Consider the following 20,640-nt stretch of genomic DNA (forward strand, 5'->3'; position numbering starts at 1 on the left):
GCAGAGTAGGTAACTTAGCTCAAGGGAAGTACATTCCAAAGCTGACGGGGGCGGTTCATGAGCGCAGCAGGTTGTCATTATCTGATGGTTCGGTCCCTTTGTCAAGAACCCATTCCGAGACCTATTTTTGCCCATAATCCGAGCAACATTTTCCGGACCCTTTCTGTAACCAACCAGTATTTCTATTGTTGCCCGGTAACCGTTAGGTGCATCTTGAGAGTTTCCCGGTAAGCTGGCGACGGCACAAAGAAACACATGGAACGCTCACATGCGGCGACGCACACATCCCGTACAATTATGGAAGAACAGCCCCGGCTGAAACCACTATACTCTACTCTAAGTCTAAAGCAAGTGACTGTAGAGTGCATTTGCGATTCTCTCTCCCTCTCGTAGCTGGGAGATAAGAAGCTTTTCATGAATTGTTTATTTCAGTCCCTTTTTTGTTGCTTATTTTATTTATCTATCGGTTGGCAGTTCAGTACGCACAACCAGGGCTGACTCTCCAAATCCTGAGCACTATGTGTATTTCTTTCAATTCAACCGGCATCTTTATGTGATAAAGCCTAAAGCCTGAGCTGAAGTGGTCAACTGAAGTGGTCGGTGGAAGTTTCTGCGTGTAACATAGAGGGTCTGCATGGGGGGTCTTGGTAACGCTTAACGGTGAATTCGGGAGGCTTGGTAACGCTTAACGGTGAATTCAGGAGACCCGGTAACGCTTAACGGTAAATTCAGGAGGGGTTACAAAGCATAACAATAATATTGACGTTCATTCCTATTCGTCCAACGCTAGCTTATATCTATAGGTTATCTCAATGGTTGAACATGTCTGACAAATGGCATTGTGAGAAGGAAAAGGTGCCTAGAACCCAGAGGAATGACAGGGACAATGTCCGCTACATCAATGGCATTTGCTTCCATGGGGCAATGTTCCCGCCACAGAAGCGGCGGCAGCAAATTTCTTATGGGGGGATTGAACTATTGCTGACAAAATTTTCAGAACATGGAGCGCTGAAGGCGCAACGCATCCGAGGGGGTCCGGGGGTATGCTCCCCCGGGAAATTTTTTAAAATCATGACCCTCTGAAATGCTAGTTCCTGAATTTTTCGGCAAATTTTACCGACAGACTGATGGCATTTTCATCAAAATTACACATCGTTGTAGCTTTGACCTCCACCCCCCACCCCCGACATAGTTTTACCATTTCTAGCTTGGAAGGCAAGATAAGTCCGGGAAAATTTTAAAATCTGGACCGCCTGAAACGCCATTTCCCGCATTTTGAAGGACAAATTTTGCTGGCCGACGAAGCTGAATTAAATGACTTTTATTAGAGAAAAGTTTTTTTGGGCGACGACCCACGGCCCCAACATTTTCGCCATGTCGTCCTGTTCGCAAGCCGTCGCAAGGGATCCGGAAGTCCGAAGAAACCTAATTTTCTGCATTTGAGTAAATGTTGCCTGAAACTAAGCTAAGTTTGACACTGAAATCTGTATGAGTGGAAAGGTTTTTGAGAGCGACGCTTACGCAACATATTTTTACTATGTCCAACGCTGAAGGCCGGGAGGCTCGGCGAAATTTTGAAATCTGGACCCTTCGAAACACCATTTCTGCATTTGTCAGGGGGCCACCGGGCTCCATCTGGCCTTTGACTTGTTACGAAGAATTTCTTGGTAACGCTTAACGGTGAATTCGGGATAACAAATAACGATTCACGTTAAATTAAAACGACCAATAACGCTTCACGAATAATATACCGATAACGCTTAACGGCGAATTAAAGCGGGTCCGTAACGATTAACGGTGAATTAAAATGGCTCGTAACGCTTAACGGAAAAAGGCATGCAGACCCTCATAAGCACTGTGTCATATGCGGCTGTTGAATCATCTGGTATTCATCACTTTCTCTGTGTATCAAAAGTGTTCATGCTGTTTCCAGGGCCTATACAGCCCGACTCCTCTAGTCTTTTCCTCCGCAGTGATAATGTATTCCAAATGCGAGACCAGATTACTCAAACATAACTATACTTTTATCGATAATATTTTGTTGTTGTTTGTATGTAGCCTCTTAGCACTATTGTCTATATAGCTATTAGTTGTTATTGATTGCCAGGCATTGTACCTTCGTTGTGCGATTGTTGAGCAATAAACTCATTCATTCAAATTCATCGATTCAAGCTACACCCCCTCGGCTCTCGGGCCAACATGCCTCAAAGGAATCTCTACAGCAACCTAACAGCGCCCTGACACACACGCTCCAAGCAGAGGTCAGGCTCCGCGGCTGCGAGGCATCAACAAAAGGGTACAAAATAGAAAGCCCGATAAAAACGTTAGACCCCGTTAGACCATGGGCAATAGGCCTCGGAATTGTGTTTTTTGTTGAGTAACAGGAACCCCGCCGCGCGCTGTCTGCCACGGTAGTCCGCCGTGTACCGCCAATCCGGAAATGACTCCTCAGATGCTCCCGTCAAAGATTACTATCTTCTTAGTGCGAGTATTTCCCGTCATCCTTTGCGCCGCCTTTCCCCTAACTTACTAGTTTTAGTTGTCTGGCAGACTCCAGCTTTTCTGCTTAATAAGAAGGCGACGAAAAGAAAACTTGACTTAATAATATTTAAACAATGTGGACCGCATTCTCTTGGTATAAATCAGCTTGATTTCTAAGCTATTAAACTTGATGATTACTGTACTCAAAAGACCCCTCTCCCCTCCAAACTACACATCATCCTTCTGTCATTCTGTCTGTCAGGCACGACAGTCGAATATGGATCAAATAGTAACAGATCAACACAATTCAACACATAAAAATTATTATATATATTCTCCGAACTGTGTGAATGAACGCAAGTCTCTCCCGCGGACCTGCCGTGTGTCTATTTCCGACCTTTCCCTGTCATGGTTGAGTTTCGAAGATAAACATCTCACTCCTGGCTGCTCTGTTTATCAAATCTCCATGTGGGTGTTTTATAGTCTCCAAGCAGATGTTACGGTGGCGAAACGGCGGGAATGGCCAAATAAGGCATAAAGAGCCAGTATTCATCAAGCAGATATTACCAGAAAATCGGGTCGGTTGTTGATCAAAATACTTTCATCTAGCCCAAACATTGGCCTCTTAAAATCTGATAAAATTTTTCGCTTGCGCTCCGGGTAGCCGGTCTGTACTCTCAAAGCAGAGGTTTGTTTGTTTGTGCCTTTATTTGACTCGATAAATGGTTAGACTCCGGCTGGTTTTAACCGTTTTTTAGTCATTTTTGTCGGGCCTTTTTTTTAACGAGTTTGCGCAGTGCAAGGCCATCGATCACTTCTAGGCACTGAACTACGCTCACTGTGGCGGCATCTCTTCTCCCTAAGTCAGAACAAGTTCGACTAACTGATTCAATAGTACAATAGGCGAAGTATGGGTTACGAGGCTGCTTGGGAAATTCCCTACCCCATTTTGCCGGAATGGTTTGATCCACTCACACCGGGAAGGTCCCCTACTCTATTAGATAATTGTGGCGGGTACTTTTACGTGCCCGGGGTGTGACTCTCCCCTGACACGGGGACTCCATTTAACGTCCTATCCGAGGGACGGGATATTTCTATTTTGTATTTTTTTCTTGAGGTCCGCCCGCCCAAACCCGTTTATATAGGTTTCAACTTTGCCAGTATAAAATAGAAAGCCCGATAAAAACTACTAACCTCTGCTTGGAGAGTAGCCTGTCCGCACAATGGCAAGGTTTCTCCTTCGTGACCTAAATTTACGTACTCGACAAACAGAGCTCAGCCGCAATTTCACCACCAAAATCTACGTGGAGAGTATTTTCACGGGCATTGGCGTTTAATTAGTGCCTAGTTTATATATTTTTAGGTCGTGTTTTCGCTTCTACTACGTTCTTGTGGCCGGCGGGGTGTACCATTTCACATGTGTTTGAGTCGGGAGTCCAGTCACTGCGCATCGCTGGCTCAAAGTGAAAACCTGTTTCTTTCCCAAAAAATATACGAGAGAACTGCTAGGGTCTGCGAAGAAGGCTACCACCAGTACATAAGAATGGAACGGTATTTATCCACGTTCCGTATTACCTTCTGTAACCCATGATCTACGTAGTACATGTGTTATTTGTGAGGGTTGCAAAACAAAACATTAGCAGAAGCAAAAGCTTACGTTGGTACAGCCAAGGTACAGCAGAGTTATTTTATATATACAGGAAGTGAACCTCAGATTTGTGAGGTCGACATTAATTGTCCAGAAGGGAGTTGGTTTTGTAATTTCCAAACAGATTCCTAAAACAAAATCGCACGTCCGTCTGTCAAACAAATTGGCACTGCCACGCGAAACGGTAAGCTTCGAGCAGACGTGGAAAGGCGAGCCCTTAAGAAAAACGTTTTCAAGCTCCCTTACCGCCGGCCACTGTATGCTGAATATGTGAGTTTCAAATGATAGAAGGATGGCGATTGGCATAGCAAACCTGAAATCGGGGAGTTTGAAAAGTTACGGTTTGGCTTTTTCATATTCGCTTCCAAATTACTAGTACCCACTGGCCTGCCCATGTTAGAAATAAGGACAAACAAAACCATTGTCATCTCTTAGCAGGTAACTTCCTTATGCTATGGTCACATTCAAAATAAGCACCCGGTAGATCAGTTTTCGGGAACGATAAATATGTTATGACGACAACCAAACATGTAACCGCAAATAGGGGGTTGAATAGTATAAAGGATGACGGGAGAACGCCCCGACAGGGCCTTTCACTTTTAGATTTATTATTTACCAGGCTCAGAAAAGGGGCGCAACTCACTCACACATCACGCCATTTGTGTTACTCTCCACTCTTCGCCAGTGTAATATTTCCGACTACTTCTATATCTGCTTAGAGAGTGTGTCTGTGTCAGTGTGTGTCTGTTTATGTTTACGGATATTTGTGGCCAGCATAACTTTGAACCTTTAAATGGATTGTAATGACATTTGGTATGTGGGTATTTGTTATTTCGACGGTCAATGTCAACTTTGTTAACGTTTCTTTTGGCCATCTGAGCACTCCTCTGTGGTTGCCTCGTAATTATGTTGATGACGTTATTTCAAAATCACTGTGCCTGCATTGGAGGACGTACGTCTATTGCTCACTCCCTTATCGTCTATGATTTGCAAACAAAGTTTTCCTTTCCTTTCTATTCCTTTTTTTTACACAAAACGGACTCTTGTTTAGTTATTAAAAGGTTACCGTGTAAACAAAACAACGTGCATTATCTCGCAGGTACGACCTAACGACATGCCAAACAACATGCTGACGCACCAAACCAATTGTGAAATACATGTGCTTCGAAAATTTAAAAAATCGGTGAAAGTATGCTAAGATTAGGTTCAACAAATATCATGCGGTTAGCCGTTGACTGTATTTTCAAAAGCACATTACTCCAGTAGCAGTACTGCAAACACACTTTTCTTTGCATTGCCATTTTCAGTATAAACCGTGGCAGCGGAAATCGATTGGCGCGTAAATGTTATTCATTTAATCATGTCAATATATCCTATGTGGGTCTTGAACGATGCAATGTGAAAATGTTTTAGAAACTGGCAATGGTCAAAAGTATAGAGATGCAGGACGCAACTGATTCACAGGACTGCATGGTTATTTTCGTTGCCCTTTGGATCATACAAGCACACACGCTCACGTTATCTCTTTTGTTAATGTATGAAGTATTAAAATAATGTTTTTCCTTCTCAACTCAGATCAGCTGTTCAGTGAAGTCGCCGAAAGACTGGGACACGAGAAGACAAGAACACCGAAACAGCACCTCGAAATACTTCCTGGCTCAGCGGAGATGTGCGACCTTTACGACGCTCAAAAATAGAGACGGGGCAGAGACAGGCATCTGTAAAGAGCTTGACCGTCTGTTGGAAGAGGAGCTCGAAAGTGTAGAGGTGAAAAGTTGTGCTCCAAAATATACTAGATATTGGATGGGTTCACAGACCTGCCTAGTTAAACTTCTGTATGGTTATTACTAATAGACTTTCTTTTGTTGTAATGAGGACGTCATGTTGTAAAATTGTTACTAACTATGATGCAATTTTCATTACTTAGATCGCCGTCTAAAGATCAACTGTGGGGAAGAGGAAGCTTGTAGGTGGAAATAAAGGCCGAGGACGCTCTCGTGGTGCCCGTGCAGGCGGAAGATGACGTGGTCGAGTAGCTAGATTGAGACCTCACCGCTCTGCTGTTTAAGTCTCATTTCTTTAAATCTTAGCCAAAATGTATTGAATGGTCTTTGTTTTCTGTTATTCCATAGCCAAATGTTCGTGCTTTTGTGTTTCATAGTATCAGTGCCATCAAACATACCATGATGCTTTTCTTGTAGATAGTAGCATAACGGATACGTGCAGAATTGAAAAAAAAGTTTAAATGAAGTACCTTTTGGATTGTAAATATCGATAGACCTGTGCCTGGTTTGGATATCATATACTGTAAGTGAAACTGTCTATATCATCTCAAAGGGGAAAAGGAAACCGTTAAATGAATTTATCATATTTATTTTCGTTTAAGCTATGTTTTGGGCAGAGATCTAGTCACGTGTAACCATGGAAGAGTAACTATGGCTTTATCATGTTCATTTATTTATATTCATAGGAGCGTCTGGAATATATGACATGTAATATAGAACTCTTCTTGCATACTTATTGTCGATGACCTGAGTGTAATGGACTATAATACACTGATCAAAAGTTCACTTTGTTGTGGGTGTGTCATATAAGTAAAACTGTATATCGTACCTCACCTTGTTCACGTCAGGACGGGCCCGTGTCCCCATGTGTCAGGTCGGGTGAGAAACTCCAAAGTGCCGGACTTGAACTTCCTCTGGTGTCGGACTTGATGGAGGAACACCACTGTGGTGTCGGACTTGCCCTCTCGTGGAGACAGAGTGCCCCTTGTGTCGGCCTTGGCGAGGGGAGTTCCCTCGTGTAGTACCTGAAGACAGCCAGCGTGCCCCTAGTATGTAGGACTTGCGAGGGGAGTCCCCTCGTGCTGGAACTGGAGACAGCGTGCCCCTTGTGTCGGCCTTTGCGAGGGGAGTTCCCTCGTGTAGTACCTGAAGACAGCCAGCGTGCCCTTATGTAGGACTACGAGGGGAGTCCCCTCGTGCTGGAACTCCTACCGCGGATTTGACGAGGGGAGTCCCCTCGCGTAGTGGTTGTTGACGTTCAGGCGAGGGGAGTTTCCTCGTTAACCCCATAGATCTAAGTCTCAATGGCTGTCCTTTTGATTTTGTGGCAGTCACACGAGGGGAGTTCCCTCGTTACCCCAGAGATCTAAGCCTCTAGAGTTCACTTTTTGAATTTTTCTGTGTCTTTGATTTTTGATGTCACAGTCTAAAAGGCTTTGATTTTAAGTTTTGTCGTCTTGATATTTCAATATTCAAGACGAAAAAAGGGGAATAAATTAGATTTTCCCCTTTAGATTTGGATCGTGTTCTTAACATCAAGCGCAGGGCATGTCCAGGTATAAAAAATGTAGAAACCACGCGGTCTGCTGCAGTGCTAAGATCACACGCCAGCTGAAGGGGCCCAATGTTCACCTCAAACTTTGTATCTACCAACCCGTATTAGCATACAAAACATCATTACCATCGCAAAAATGCGCACAAACACACACAAACACACGCTAGGGCAATAACTTCATTTTGCACAGAGGTTGAAAAGGAAAGAAAGGCACAAAGTCAAATGTGACATTGCTTGCTACAGTAGTTTTCGTTGTTGAAATAATTTTTTGCGCAATGCCGATTCAGATTTATATCCAGGTTGATTTAAAAAAAAGCATAAATAATGTTAAATTGATGACGTCTACGGTCAAAATCCAAGATGGCGGACCAAATGACCAGATCAAGAATCTTAGTAACTAGCTTATTATCCCTTAGAAAATGTTTTGCCCAATGCCGATACAGATTTTATATCCAAGTTAATCTTCTAAGATAAACAATTTTGAGCTTTCAGCTAACTTATCAGCTCCTTAGCAACTCCCAACCATTTTCGATGGAAGGCTGGGAGGCCACGTTTACGTGCAACGGGGCCTTAAGGTTACAGACGTTTGAAGCAACGACCGCGCCCACGTCTTAAAACGTCCCAGTACGATCGTTACGTAATCCCCGTGGGGGAAAACCGGATTGTAACGCTTCTATAGATGTCTTTACACCTCGCAATAAAATTAATCATCCTCAGCTATGTGTTCCCGTGTTGCGGAAAGCAATAAACCGATCCATTACTGAGAGATAACTGCCCACACTACCACCTGTGTTCTCTATATGATGTCTCATAGGCGCCTGTTGTTTGGTTCGATATCGTAGCAAGTCTAGTTATTCTATCGCTACTTCCATGGTAAATTCTCACTAGAAATCCACTCATTTGTGTCTCCGCTATGAACTCTCTCTGTAAGATCACTTCTTGCCACTACCACGGAAGCAAAACATCTTTTTTTCCTCTATAATTCAACTCTAAGGTGGAAGTTTCATGCTGACAGTTTTTTTTTACGTACAACTACATCGTTATGAAATAAGCTTCCACGGACTTGCTACCCTGTGGGGTACAATCTGAAACAGTTTAAGTCAAGGGTTAACGGATATATTTCTCTACAACCCAATACCGTAATTCAAAATGCTTGAGTGGCTCCATGAGCTTTGTTTTGCGGTGATTCATAAGTAAGTTAGAAAAGAAAAATACTGCACGTCTCGTTTTGTGAGCGTTTAAGTAATCGAAAGGTAAGCGTTTTGTTCTTTATGTTATCATACAGTTGTCCGTATTTGTAACGCAAACAAGTCAGAAAACAAGGATATGTAAATTCGATACAGATTTTACCCAGGGTAAGAGCAATAAAGAATTGTCCCCACTGTGACAGAAGTGACCAATTGCCAAGTACCCAGCAAGCGTTACAAAACAAGTCCAATACATTCCCTCACAGCTCTTGAATGAACCTGCGGTTCAATAGACGATTTTGTTTATATAAAGTATATATATATTTCAACAGAAAATTCCTTTTTAATAGTTTTGATTATGTCTTATCTGTTGAAGCAAGTTATTTTTATACAGTGGCTAAACGCAATTCAGCCTTTATCCACTCACTATACTATAGTGTCTGTATTGTTAATTGTTGGTTTGTACCGTATTGTTTATTGTGGTGTGAAAATAAACCAATTGTGGTGTTAAAATAAGCCAATTTAAAGTTGAAAACATGACTTAAAGAGTAGCTTGTACTTTGTAAAGTTCATCAAAGTTTACCTGTTGGTACGAGTTGTCCCCAACACTTCCCATGGAGTGATTGCTCCCCTCACGGCGTTGCCTCCTACACCGTCGGGCCGGGGGGCTTGGTGAAGAAGTCGAGGCCAATTGGATTTCCCCCCTCTTAGGTTTGGAGCCAAAATATTTGTAATTAACCACAGCGTACTCGATCAGTGCAGCAAAGACGAAGACAAAACAGCCCATTAAGTATAGGTCGATTGCTTTGACGTAGGAGATTTTGGGGAGGGACGCTCGGACACTGGTGTTGATGGTCGTCACGGTCAACACAGTAGTGATACCTGGAAAGCAAACATGTCATATGGCTAATGAGTTTGCAAAATTAATGGTTAAAATTAATTTGACTAGCATTTCAAATTGATTGGTACTGGTACCGCATTTTTGGAACAAAATGGACTGTCTACTGCTACTTAAGGACGTGACGTTGGAGCCACGTAACTGTAGGAACAGGTCGTGAGTGCCGGATAACCTGTGTCACCTCCGTTTTTGTTCGAAGTCAGATGGTTAGCTAGAATGTATGCTTCCTCTTTCACTCCGCGCCATATTCAGCAAGTAGCAGAAAAGGGGTCCACTGCAAGAGCTTGTCTGATGCAGCCAAGAAATTTGGTTCATTTTTTTTCATTACCAGTACAGAATCTGAGGAATTTCCATACGTTTTAATAGTTGCTGCAAATAATTAAAAGGTTTTACAATATGCAATTCTATTCAGCATGAAAGCTTATCTGAGTTGGCAAAATAATCCAGCTGCCACTTTTGAGTTGAAAGTTTTGACTCAATGCTGACTTTATACATGCAGAAAGTCGCTTTGCCCATAGCGATTGGGTCAGACAGCTAAAGAAGACTGAGTAAGTCATGTACCGGGAGGTCTAGTTTATAAATTTCAAAAAAAATTATCTGTTTATAATGTCTTTGACCAATTCAGAGTTGCACATTACAGCAATCATATTTGAAGAATCTTTAATCTCTTTATCATGCGACTCTATTGGATAACCTCAGAAATTTGTCACAACGTTTGTTTGTCACAACGAATATGGGACAACGGCCAGAAAGTTCTTTATAAGTACCGGTACCGGTAACTACATATGAGCAAGGACACCTTGCATCTGATCAGTACACTATGCACTTGGCCTATAAAAGCGAGGTCATGCTGTACTGTGCTCATTCGAGCCCATAAAACTGAGGAAGCCACACGGCGAAACATGTTTGTTGTGTGTTGGTTCGAATAAAGTTCCTAAACGGGGAACATGCGGCTCCAGCTTCTTTTCTGAAGATGTGGCGTAAAGTGTGAACGGTTGACTTGAGGTTGTCCCCATACACTTTACATATGAGCAAGGATGTAATATGAAACGTCCTTAATATTGTGTTTATATCATTACTTTACACTTAGGACCACAACTGTAAGCATTCAGAGTTGCCCTGAGGAAAGTGACAGACGATCACTAAAACATCACTTGGTTACATACGAATAATTTCGTTATTCGGTGACTTTCGAACCCGATCGAACCATCAACGAATAGATTAAAAGTGTTAGTTACTGACCTAGCGCTACCCGTGCGGCCGTGGCTTCAGGGTTGATCCAGAAGGACACCCATGATAGGATGACGATGAGCACGGACGGCATGTAGGTTTGTAACATGAAGTAGCCGATGTTTCTCTTCAGACGGAAACTGAGAGAAAGGCGTGGATATGCTCCTGTATGGGAGAGATTATTGCAGAGAGTTACTGTTAAGGCAAGCGTGGTGAGGCCACCTTTCCACTAGACGGCGATCGCGCATCTCGTGAAACGTATAATTACAATATAATGTTGAAAATACCAATGCATTTCAGTAATCGATATTTTTTGCTAGGTATCGGGATTACAATCTAATCAATCTGTTCATTTCTTTGATAGCATAAGGCACCTATCAAATTTCATAAGAATCCGTCAGAAGCTACTAGAGTTATGCTGTAACTCTACGTAGATACATAACGTAGATATATTACGTACGGAATACATGCATACAATCATACATATATACAATTGCTGCCAAAATAAGGCGAAAATAGAAGCTCCGGGTCACAATATAGAATTTGAAATCACTGGCAACTATTAACAACAATTGTCATTGTTAATAAACGCTATTATCCATTATTATTACTACGCCCTAAACTACTTCTAAGGTCAAATCAGTCTCCCGGCATTGCGAAACGTACAACCCTCGTGACTAAACTACGCCATATTGCGAACAAATGCCCCTCAAACTTTGAGGGTAATTGCTTGCCAACGAATTCCATAATTGGATTGCCTGAATAAGGCACTGTCAGATCTTTCGCCTCAATAACCAATGTAATTTCCTGGTACAGATGTCAGACAAGGTAAGTAGATCTCTCCGGGGTTTGCCAACGTTTGGGTGATCAATGACCAGTGTCCTTGCCCGGTAGAAACGGGACAGTAATAGTATTGACACAAAGTATTGTATATGCATTTAAGTTCGCGGTAGAAAGAAATTGGGAGATCCTAAGGTTGCATACGAGGTTTGCCAACGTTTGGGTAATCAATGACCAGTGTCCTTGCCTGGTAAAACCGGGGACAGTACCAACATGAAGTACTGTAAATGCAAGTTCGCGGAAGAAAGAAATTTGGGTGTTCGTGGTGGTTTTGAGTTTACGATAACGCTATAGCCACTGTCACATCTCCAAGAAGATCATACGGCAGCATACGATAGTATCAAAAGCTGGCAGAGGAGTAAAGCCGGCCTGATAGTGTGTACATGGCTTTCGGACTTTTCTGCCAGCTTTTGCTACTATCTTAAGATTCCATAGGATCTGTTTGGAGATTAACTGCTACTGCAAAGTAATGGAAACTCCGGCACATTTAATGACACCTTAACAGCGCGTTTACGGACAGCCAGTACAAAACCACTTACTAGCTACTCGGCAAGTTACATGTGGTTAAAACAGTCGATTTTGGCAGTGCTGGAGTGATCAACTGTCCCTGATCTAACCGTATCTAGTTTTTTTAAACATAGCACGTTTCTACCATAGTGTTGGTTATCAAAACTGTCCAGGCATTTGAGATAACATTGTCTTCAACAGTGCCTTGTTTCCCGTAGCTGGTGCCTCCAACATATAATAATGCGGTGCGTAATATTAGCACTTGGTACTCAAAAATGGTACTCAGGTAGAAGATGGAACAAAAATTTAGCGCGAACTTAAATGCATTTCCAGTAAATATTACACACATAACATACATATATACACAAATAACAAGTAACCAAGAAATTACAACGTGTGAAAAGATTCATTAGTACATACCTGATAAATAAGCATATAACTGTTGGTTGGTTTTATAGTTGTCAAATTGCCTTAAAATGACCGAGAGTCAGCAACTTTTGGTGGTCATAAGTCGGTTCATTTTACAGAAAAAACAATCGTCATTACCTGTTCAATAGAATATTAATTCATAGGTTTGACAATAATCTATTCTTCTACAGATAGCATATTCAGATAGAACTGACAGATAACATCACGTATTAAGTATTAAACAAATAGATATGTCTGAATCTCTGGGATAAGATTTGTACTACATATCAATCTTTCAGAAACATATTTCTCTTTTTCATCTTCTTTGACATGAATTGTATACTGATGACGTCCGTACGAGAAATGTTAGATGATAGTTTGGATGAAATATTGTATGTCACCGGTTGTGGTCCCTGGTCACGACTCTAGGCTATTGGAATGGTAATTACGCGTTCGAAAAAAAATACAATTATGTGTACGCTGGGTCATATAATAAGTTATTGACATACCACTCAACCATTTGACAGCAAGGGCAATTTCCGTACACAGAAGAAATCTTTCATTTTTTTTTGTATAAAAGAATGTTTTATTGTCATCTGTGAACAAACGACCATAGTGTGTCGAACTACCACCATATTTCGTTTTCAAGTGGACAAATATTCAACTACATATTTTTGTGCTATTGAAAGAAGCTCTACCAAGGTATGCTTGTATTAATTTTTATAGTATTTCGGCTATAATGATTTGATATGTGGATGACATACTCCGTTCCGAACTACAAAGTTCCGAGAAAAGTTGCATAATAAAATCAAATGAACAAATGACCAAACACATTGTACTGAACAATAGGTTTTTGATTGTTATTGTTTCACTCTTTGGAGTTGACGACGTTAGCATTTCAATACATTATTAGCATCCGTTTTCAATTATTTTTGTTCGTAATTACAACACATTTGTCTTTTTTTATTTTATAGCTGCTTGTATAACTTACAGTATGGTCGAAAACCTTAACTTTATCTTCTTTTAAAAACGGACAAAAATTGATGTACGTGTGCGGATGTCATCCATGTTATCAAATCAACATGATCTTACCTGTAGAAAACTGGATGACTTTCTGCTCTACGTTGTAATCGACGATATCGAACTGCGGAAGTTCGATCTGATCCCAACCAATGACGGCATCTTTGCCGTCCTTCCAATGAAACTCAAGGTCGTCTGTGGTATAACCGTCTGTAGGGAGAGACATTGAAAACAGACGTCGTGACTAAAAGATATGGATTTATTGATTCCTCTGAAGTTATTACAAGAGCAAACGATGCCTGGGAGACAACGAGCATAATATTTAGTGAAATATTAGCAAGAAAGCGCACCCCCAAGTGAGATACAGAACTAGCCATGCGACGTAAACTGGCTGCTCAGCCAGTCAGACAGACGCCTCTTCGTTGTAAAACCGTTACTAAATATGACACGAACTTCAGATACAAAAATATTTTCAGATTCTGATTTTCTTACGGGTCTTTGATAACAGACATAAACAACATATTTCCATTCAAATACATGTCTTTTTACGTGAACTATTTCTTTTAAGCGAACGATGTGGAACTATAATCAATATTATAATCAAAAGTATAAAGATAACGAACTTCAAAGATAACAACATTTTAAAAAAATCTTGCTAGTATGAGCTAGCATGACATTACCATGTTTGAAAAGGTGCCTCAATTGTATGTCTGAACAAACAAATATCATAAATGCCGAATTACATATTTATTTACATTAAAGTTACATATGTCGTAGATACTGATTTTAATATACGGTTCATCGGCCATTCAGAAATATAGAAATTCGTATCTTAGACATATGTTAATTTGATGCAAATGAAGGTGTAATTTTGCATTTATGATATTTTTTTCTACTTTAGAAATACAATAAGGCACTTCATCGAGCAAGGGATTTTCATTTCTTCTACAGTCCCAACCAGAATACTGTAAATGTATTTGAGTTCGCGAAGATTCAATTCATTGTAGCGGGAAAATGACTTTTCGTGGTGGTTTTAAGTTCGTGGCAGCATCATGCACTGTAGTCTCTTACTGCCATGGAAAAATGTTCGGAAAAATGTGGTTTAAAGTTAAGTTTTCGCGAAAACTGCGAACATTGAACCACCGCGAAAGTTTCTGCATTTACAGTACCCTTCCCCGAATTTGGAGTCTCCAGTTGACCAACTAAGTGAAACCAGGAATTCAACTGTGAGGCTGCTACAAGTTTGGCCACAGGGACATCCTTTAATAATAAAGGGCTATATTAGTCGGGCATATCCTATTGTTCAACTCACAGCTTTCTATTTCCAGCGTGCAGTTTTGCTCGTCGAGAGGGTACCTCCGGAGGTTCATCTGGCACGCTGCGGTTGTCGTTATCCTGCAACAAACACATCACTCAAACCCTTTCATAACCCCAACGGGAACAAGTTCAAACATGAAGAATAAATCGTAGCAAAGTCGTAATAAAAGAATATCATCCCTCGTCTTTCTGCTAAGTGCATCGACGGTTGTAACAGTCATTATTCTTGTAATTTTCTTGATTACGTCAACACAATTCAAAGTAATAAATGACACCAGGCAATTAGAATTTATTGCATCATCAATGAATATGTGGTTGTCGATGTCAGCATAAAATGGTTACAACTTTATTATGTTATCTATTTGTTCATAAAGGGTATTATATCGTTAGTACAGTGGCAAGGTGACTCCATATATTTGCATTACGAGTAACCATCTGAGCGTACATAGACAGAACGATAATAGCAATCAATCATTGACAAGTTACACGGAGATGAAACGAAGGTCCTTTCTGCATAATTTCATATGGAAATAAATACGGAATTGATTATTGGTGCACTGTTTACGGTAATGATTCTGTGATTGGCCACGTAGACTCGAATATATTGAAGTCATATGCATCCTCGCGCATATCATTTTTGTCCATTTCCGAAAAGCTTTCGACCAGACTGTAAATCGTACACAGCAGCTGTAAAATGAGCACATGTATGCCGTGAATTTAAAATAAATATCGGGAGATACTGTTATAAGAAAGAATGCCAGTGTAAATTCGGAAAATTTAGGAAATATTTAATAGAACAAAAGATGAAAAATCTACTGTTCAGTACACCATGCTCTCATGTGTTTAGACATTTAATCAATGTTCCTGGCCGCTTAGATTTGATAGGGAAAGCAACATTTTATAACTTTTTTTTCGCACGCTCGCATTTGTTTTTGGGTTGCCAAAGGATGTCACCCATAAAGTGAATTCAACACGGCCTTTCAGAAGAAATAAGATTTTAGAAGCTACAAGCTGTCTTTAGTAGCTACAACAACACTGCAGTATCTGGCGTCAATTTTGCAATGCAATAATATTTTCATATGGATTGTTGTGCTTGCGGGGATTTAGTGATATGTAATGTTCGCAAGCACAATTTTTCGCGATGGTTTTAACTTTAATTTGAAGTAGAAGAGATAGACACGAAAACCGCAAACATTCTCCTTTTTACAGTATGTCAGTGCCACAGTTTACCGACGCTAATGCAGATGATAATGTGCTTTCACTTTAAAGTCAACCCAGGGTTTAGAATGAACCCAGAAAACCTGTAAAATTACGCAAAGGAAGACGAATTCAGACCCTCTGGGTATAAAACATCTCTCTGAGTCTTCAATCTTTCAAATGAACGCAGCCTTGCGGCACATGCTTCGGAGAAAGGAGCAATAACTTCTGCCAACCCAAATTACTAAACGGCGCTGTAGTATGAGTTATAGTGGTGCCGTGAAGACACATCAAACGAAAAAGCTATTTCTCACCGTTGCTATCTTTAACACGAAGCGTGCTTATACCTCAATGACAAAAATAGATACTTTTTTGGTTTGTCTGTGTTTGAGCTCTGAATATTTTTGGCAGCATAACTTAAGAACCGCGCGCTGAATGTATCGTTATGTATTTATTTATCTCCAGACATATGGGTAGCCCCTTTAACTTATTGGGAGTTGATTTCCAAGGGGCCCGCTACATAAATAGCAAAAACGAAACGTGTTACATTTAGTAAGACAATCAGAGGACAACAAACAATGTATACAAATAAACCGAAGCGTCATTACCAAAAACAGTTGTCAAAGTCAGCCAAAAACGTCAACGGTGGCTGGGATAGGGGTTTGAATAACAAAGGTTAATGTCAATTGTAGGCTCCTGCTAAATGACCTCATATTTTATGCTGGATAGCTGTTGTCTTGATTTTAGAGGCAGAATAGTGGCAGATAGCTTTTGATACATGAAAGAAGTGGCGTTGATTTGGACACCGTAGCAGCTTGCTTCACAACTGCACATGCGTTTTTATTTAATCTTTATTTATTAAATGCCATAATACAATACTTAAAAGTAGGATACAAAGACGTGGTCAATGTTTATTCTATATACATATGCATGCACTGAATGTATCTTGAATAGGGGACAACGCCTTGACCACATAAGAAGGACTGTCACAGTACTTTTAGTTAGTGATGGCCTACAATGGGTACTTGCATGTCTGAAGTATGGGTTTGTCTCTAATAAAGGTTACTGAAGAGAAATCAATTCCTTTCTTTAGTGCTATGGTATCCCTCATTGTGTTGTTGTCCCAATTCGGTTATGGGCTACCAAATTAACTTTCCAATGCCTACCAAATAAACCGTAAGTCATTACCCTTACTGCAAGGCTGGATTTGTGAACTTTGTTTTGGTTCAAAAAGTTGGAGGTTTTACCCCCTGTCGTAATGGGTCAATCCAGCCCTTGAGCTGTTATTCAGTGCTAAACAACAGGTCAAAACAGGGGGGGAAGCCAAATTCTTTTGCTATATTTTAAACATATTTTAATTAGTTAATTACTCTAATAGTGTATAATACGTAAAAGTATGACATAGATGACAACAACATACACAAAACATAAGAAAGTTCGTTCTATACCTCTTTACGTAAAAATGTGATTGAGAAGACAACAAAACACAAAGTTAGAAACAGATTCGTTTCTTTTCTGTACAATTCGTTGAGTGATCTGTCAATGCTATGTCGAAGAGAGAGCGCGGCGAGAGCGACGTCCTAGTGGAAAGGGAGTATAACCACCATCAGCTGTAACAGCATGGATGAGATATGTGCTCAATAATTGTGCAATTTTACCATGACCAAATCTGAGATTTGACTCAATGCGTCACTGGCCGCCTACGTCAAACGTGCCCCTTCAGATGTCATTCAGAATAGATTTTTGTCGAGTGATAGTTTGTCCCAGTTAAGAAACAATTTGAAAGTACCAGGGGTGAACACACTGTTATCGTCTGATGTTTGAACTCTCCGTGACCAAACCCGTATATTTGGCGTATATTTGTATTACTATTGAGAAGAGCTGTACAATTGTTAACGCCAGAACGTATCGTATAAGGTAGTGTTCGCGTATATAAAGATTATATCCCTATAGTTTCCAAATGTTTCAATATCGTTTGCATGCAAAGGACAAGATTCTGATCCAACATTGACCAAACATCAAAGAGAAGTCGAGATGAATTTTATAATTTTAGCTTCAAGACAACAGCTCCTGTACATCCTAATAACATGTTATAACTATGTGTCTAGAAAGTATTGGCAAGTTAAGTATGGCAATTGGCAATCATTGAGTATTAATAAATACAAACAATTCACTAGAAAGGTGAAGGCCGATTTTCCAGAGTCCCGCAAATGTACAATAATTTTTGGGACAGTATTTATCCTTGCGGAGATTACCAAATTACTTTCCATCCAAGCATCTAACTAAAACAGATGACCGAATTGACCCAGGATTCTTTCTGTACTGAACACAATCAGAATCTTTGTAGCAACATCGATCATTGTTTTGAGTATTGCCCATTCACAACTTTTCACAGACGATAAGGTCGAGGTTCAGGTCCGGACCTGGACCTGGACCTAATCCTTTGGACCTGGACCGTACCTGTACCTGAATTTTCTGTACTGGTACCCACCCTACATCCGTATGTCCTTGACAGTTACCTAAGTCCATAATATCTGAACTGAACTGAACTGATAACATAAACGATCGTAAATAATTTCACTCATCAGATGAGTGATGGCAATGTGTATTTTTAACATTGTACATTGAATATTTCTGAATTCGGGCACATTTCAACGCATAGGTTCAGCATGGGTTAGTGATCTCCAGATAGGGACACAAACTTGCATGTTTTATAGCCCTACGGCCACCCTCTATCTCTCTTTGGCAGATTGCTTTGAGAGCAGGCCGTCGTAAATAACGCGTGCGGACCCAATTTGTGACATTAACTGCCAGATTTCGTCGGCCTGAAAGCGTCCATTACGTTCGTCTCGGGACCCCCAAACGGCGGCCCTTAGCCCCTTCCATCGGTTGTAAATTGTTCTGGGGGAGGGATGCTGCGACATGCGATTAACGTGGCATCAAGAGAATTGCAAAGTTTAGCTAATAGATGGGCAGGTTGTACGGAGTGGGACAGTATGTCAGTTATGTCACCGTTTTAGAGGACATTCCTCGACCCGACCAATCCCCGAATGAGTTCGCGACAGGAAGCTGACGTCATAACGGCCATCATGGGGCTAAGGCAGTGTTAGATGTCATCCGAATGGAGACTCTGTTGTCTGGGCTTTAAGTACACGATGCGCTAGCGTTAAGTGTTTTAAAATCTTCACATAGGGACAGGCTTTAGCTTTGATTATGCCCATATTACATAAGGGCGATCTCACTGCAACTGTACTGCGACCTAAAGGTGGTATCTCAATGCACTTTGGGCACCGATGCGGCACTGCGAGGTTCGTCCACTGCAGCACTCTGTTATTTTCGCCGATTTTTTTTTTAAATTTAGATATTGCAGAAAATACGTAAAAAGTATGACTTCGAAGACAACAAAATGCAAACGTAAGAAGATTGGTCTTTGTCTCTGAAATTTGTTGAGTAAACTTTCGAACACCGCAGTGCCGCTCCGCTGTCCCAAGTGCAGTGAGATACTACTCCAAACTTTACAAAGCACTCAATGACTCAACGAATTTCATACTAGATAAAAAAAACGTACATTTTGTGTGTTTGTCCTTTCAGGTATAATTTTACATGTTGTATGATGTTTCATTATCAAATTATGAAATTTCGAAAATACACATAAGGGGCCATAACTGCATGTCAAACATATCTGTTACCAACTGAGAATCCCTGCAATTTTTTTTCTGAATTTTGTAAAGTATATAAGGCACGACCGCAGACGTGAATGCCTAAGTAGTAATATGCAATTTCCTCGGTCTAGAGAGTAAATAACGGGATAAAAAACGTCGATCATCTTCTACCGGTATACTATGGGAAACAGAATATATTCACAAAAGCTAAAATTGCTCCAACGCATCAAACTCACATAAGGTAATACGTTCACTATCATAGTTTCTAAGCAGAAGGACCTGGTTACTATGAATCACCCCTTTAGGGAGTGCACTCCTCCTCTTTCTTAGAATTGTGGTACTTTAGTCACTGTGCCCGAGGTGTGGATTTTACTTTCCACAAAGGGTCGACAGTTTAAAACTACCCCTACGGAAACTGCCACGTGGTGTGCACACTAAAGTTCAAGGATCCGAAGTTTAAGCCGGTATCGCATTCAAATTGAACAAGGAATTAAAGACCTAGCTCTCGCATTCGTTACGTTTTGACACATGCCTTACCATCCTGCCAGTTTCTTGTTACAACATCTTGTCATTCAATAATATTCTTAAAAATATGGACACACACACACAAAAAAAACAAGGGATAAACATACATATTGACAGCAATCCGAGGCAACATAACGACTATACACTAAGATGGATGGTGTAAAATTTTGTCAATCAAAGACACCGAAGAAAGACTGCCACTATCCCCTAATATTCTGAAAAGCGCATTGAGTATACGGAAACTGCAGTTTAGAAGCTTGTCAGTTTCAGGAATAGAATGCCTTAGTCAATATATATCTTTAAACCATATATATATAAATATATATATAAATATATATATAAATATATATATAAATATATATATATATATATATATATATA

General features: G+C 40.5%; 1 protein-coding gene and 1 long non-coding RNA gene across 2 annotated transcripts in view; one reads left to right on the forward strand and one right to left on the reverse strand.

The window, feature by feature from the left end:
• The window catches only part of LOC118419713, a 7,808-nt gene extending 1,109 nt beyond the window's left edge, over positions 1–6,699 (forward strand). The window contains exons 2-3 of the long non-coding RNA XR_004831650.1: positions 5,705–5,896; positions 6,057–6,699. This is a non-coding gene — a long non-coding RNA (uncharacterized LOC118419713). The remainder of the gene's footprint in view (positions 1–5,704; positions 5,897–6,056) is intronic.
• Positions 1–20,640, reverse strand: part of LOC118419654 (gamma-aminobutyric acid receptor subunit beta-1-like) — a 60,709-nt gene that overhangs the window by 15,372 nt on the left and 24,697 nt on the right. The window contains exons 5-8 of the mRNA XM_035826153.1: positions 14,871–14,953; positions 13,631–13,768; positions 10,796–10,948; positions 9,239–9,537 (exon numbers count right to left, since the gene is read on the reverse strand). Coding sequence (XP_035682046.1) covers positions 9,239–9,537; positions 10,796–10,948; positions 13,631–13,768; positions 14,871–14,953 — 673 coding nt within the window. The remainder of the gene's footprint in view (positions 1–9,238; positions 9,538–10,795; positions 10,949–13,630; positions 13,769–14,870; positions 14,954–20,640) is intronic.

Source organism: Branchiostoma floridae, chromosome 7, assembly GCF_000003815.2.
Source record: "Branchiostoma floridae strain S238N-H82 chromosome 7, Bfl_VNyyK, whole genome shotgun sequence".
NCBI lineage: Eukaryota > Metazoa > Chordata > Leptocardii > Amphioxiformes > Branchiostomatidae > Branchiostoma > Branchiostoma floridae.